General features: G+C 33.5%; 1 protein-coding gene across 2 annotated transcripts in view; it reads left to right on the top strand.

Annotated features, from left to right (window-relative positions):
• The window catches only part of rims1b (regulating synaptic membrane exocytosis 1b), a 109,386-nt gene that overhangs the window by 64,541 nt on the left and 42,146 nt on the right, over nt 1-2,699 (top strand). Inside the window, exons 12-14 of one of the 2 annotated variants that reach the window (XM_016550229.1) lie at nt 916-1,087; nt 1,464-1,618; nt 2,318-2,324. In XM_016550229.1, coding sequence (XP_016405715.1) covers nt 916-1,087; nt 1,464-1,618; nt 2,318-2,324 — 334 coding nt within the window. The remainder of the gene's footprint in view (nt 1-915; nt 1,088-1,463; nt 1,619-2,317; nt 2,325-2,699) is intronic. The other variant, XM_016550228.1, reaches the window with a different exon arrangement.

Below are 2,699 nucleotides of genomic sequence, written 5' to 3' on the forward strand. Positions count from 1 at the left end.
GGGCGGGGCCAGCAGAGCTCATTAACATTTAAAGGAAAATGCTACAAAATGGCTTGCTCTGAAAAGAGCTGTTTTTGACAAGGTAAAAAAGGTGTTTTTAAACTACCATTGAGAAATTTTAACCAAACTATGCTACAGACTTTTAATTAAGACCCTAAAGAATCATATCAACTTGTGGAAAATGGGCATCCGATGACCCCTTTAAATTGACAGTAAAGTGACAGTAAAGTGAATAATGTGAATAATGTTACAAAGATTTCTGTGTCAAATAAATACTGTTGAACTTTCTATTCATCAAAGAATCGGTAAAAAAATGTATCCACAAAGCTGTTGAGCATTGATAAGAAGAAGAAATGTTTCTTGAGCATCAAATCAGCATTCATGAAGGATCGTGTGACACTGAAGACTCGATTAATGACTGCGAAAAATCACTGCAGGAATAAATTACATTTTACAATATATTCACATAGAAAACAGTTATTTTTAATAGTAATAGTATTTGACAACATTACTATTTTTTACTGTATTTTTGATTAAAAAAAATACTGCCTTGGATAGCAGAAGAGACTTTTAAAAGCATTACCGAGTGTAAACTTTTGAATGGTAGTGTAGATTGGTGACCTTGGAGATTAGTGTTTTTTTATTTTTACTATTTGGAATGTTTTTGCATGTTTTTTCTTTCTTTGATAAAATATTTGTCCATGCACTAGGTCTCTAATATAAGATCTGACTTGCATTTTCCATTTTGGGTATTGCTGAGTTTCTAAAATACATTCCTTGTCAATAATTGAATAATAAGCAGATGGAAATGGAATCTGCAGACTTTTTTTGTTGCATTTTGTGCTGATTTTTGGAAGAATTTTGCAAAATTTTGGAGACTATACATGCTCTTATAATCACATTACATTCTTCTAGTGACAAGAGCAAAAGAAGGACGAAAACAGTGAAGAAGAGTGCAGAGCCAAAGTGGAACCAGACGTTCCTGTATTCTCACGTCCACCGCAGAGACTTCAGAGAGCACATGCTGGAGATCACTGTTTGGGACCAGCCCAGAGTCCAAGAGGAAGAGAGTGAATTTCTGGGAGAGGTGTGTGTGCTTAAATTAATATGTCTTGACAGTAAGATATCTGTGTATCTGTTTTTAGGTTCAAAACAACACATAATATGTACTTGTGTTCTTGACTCCACTGGTATGCATAAGAATAGTAAGTTTTTCAAAGCACTTTCTGAAGTTTATTTTTTATAAATCCCAATTGGTAGGAACTTAGTAGTATGCTCTTTGAAGTTCATTTTGTTTGTATGCTAATTTATACATGCCCCTGGTGTGCAGTTGCTCTGAAGCAGACAAGTGTTGTTTCTCAGGTGTAATGTGTATCTGGTAGTTCTTTGGGTCCTTATATGGCCTCCAAATACTTATTCTTTCATGGTTAAAATCGCCCTTTCGTGGCTTTCTTTTTGACCAGATTCTGATCGAGCTGGAAACAGCTGTATTGGATGACCAGCCACACTGGTACAAATTGCAAACCCATGATGTGTCGTCCCTACCATTGCCTCAGCCATCCCCCTGCCTCCCTCGCAGACATGTTCATGGAGACAGTCCTAGTAAAAAACTGCAAAGTAAGTATAAGCTGGTGTATGTGGGCTAGTACTGTGTGTGTCACTGTAAAAAGTGAGGTTTTCAAGTAAGTAAATGACTTTACTGAATTTACAATGTCATAAAATTTGGTGTTAGATGACTTAAAGGGGTCATATGATGCGATTTCAAGTTTTCCTTTCTCTTTTGAGTGTTACAAGCTGATTGTGCATAGATAAGTCCCTGAAGTTGCAAAGACTAAAGTCTCAAAACCAAAGAGATATTCTTTATCAAAGTTAAGACTCTGCCACGACTACCTAAAACGGCTCGTTCTAACACTCCCCCACATATCTACCTCTCTATGTGGAAATATTTGCATAATGCACCCAAGCGGGGCATAGAGGACCTACAATAATGTACAGTATTTGAAAATAATGTGTTTTTTGAACATTAAAGCATGTCAACATATTCTGTTACACCAAATACACCAAATAATGATCTTTAAAAAAGCATCATATGACCCCTTTAAAATCGTTATTGTCACAATTACCTGATAAAGTAAGTTTTAGATGATTTCCTAAGTTGCAAGGTAAAATGAAGCAAATTGTTTCCTTTGTTTACAATTGTTTAAATTGGTCAGTATTATGTGCTTCAATTCATGTTTTCTATGAGAACTGTAAATGCCATTAAGAGCAAAGTGCCTGTTGTTCTAAACTTTTAACAGCGTCAAAAAAAAAAAAACTCATCTCATAAACAGTGATACAAAAACACTCATGAAACAGACATAATGTAGTGTTAAATATTACAGTTTTTTTTATTCATACTTTTTGTCTTTTAATGAAAAATCCCTTGGATTTAGTCAATATTTCATAATGTTAAATTAATTTTACTACTTTTAGATGATGAAAAAAATGTAGTTTATGAGAATCAAATCATTTTGTATATTAATTTAAATGTATCAAAATTAGGGCTGAACGATTTTGGAAAATAATCTAATTGCGATTTTTTTTTACCAATATTGCGATTGTGATTTAATATGCAATTATTTTTTAAAGCTCTTTATGTTCTGTATTATTCAGTAAAGACAAGCTATAAATCATTGTATAGTATGACCAACACAATATTA

Source organism: Sinocyclocheilus rhinocerous, unplaced genomic scaffold (assembly GCF_001515625.1).
Source record: "Sinocyclocheilus rhinocerous isolate Xijiao unplaced genomic scaffold, SAMN03320098_v1.1 scaffold1907, whole genome shotgun sequence".
Classification (NCBI taxonomy): domain Eukaryota; kingdom Metazoa; phylum Chordata; class Actinopteri; order Cypriniformes; family Cyprinidae; genus Sinocyclocheilus; species Sinocyclocheilus rhinocerous.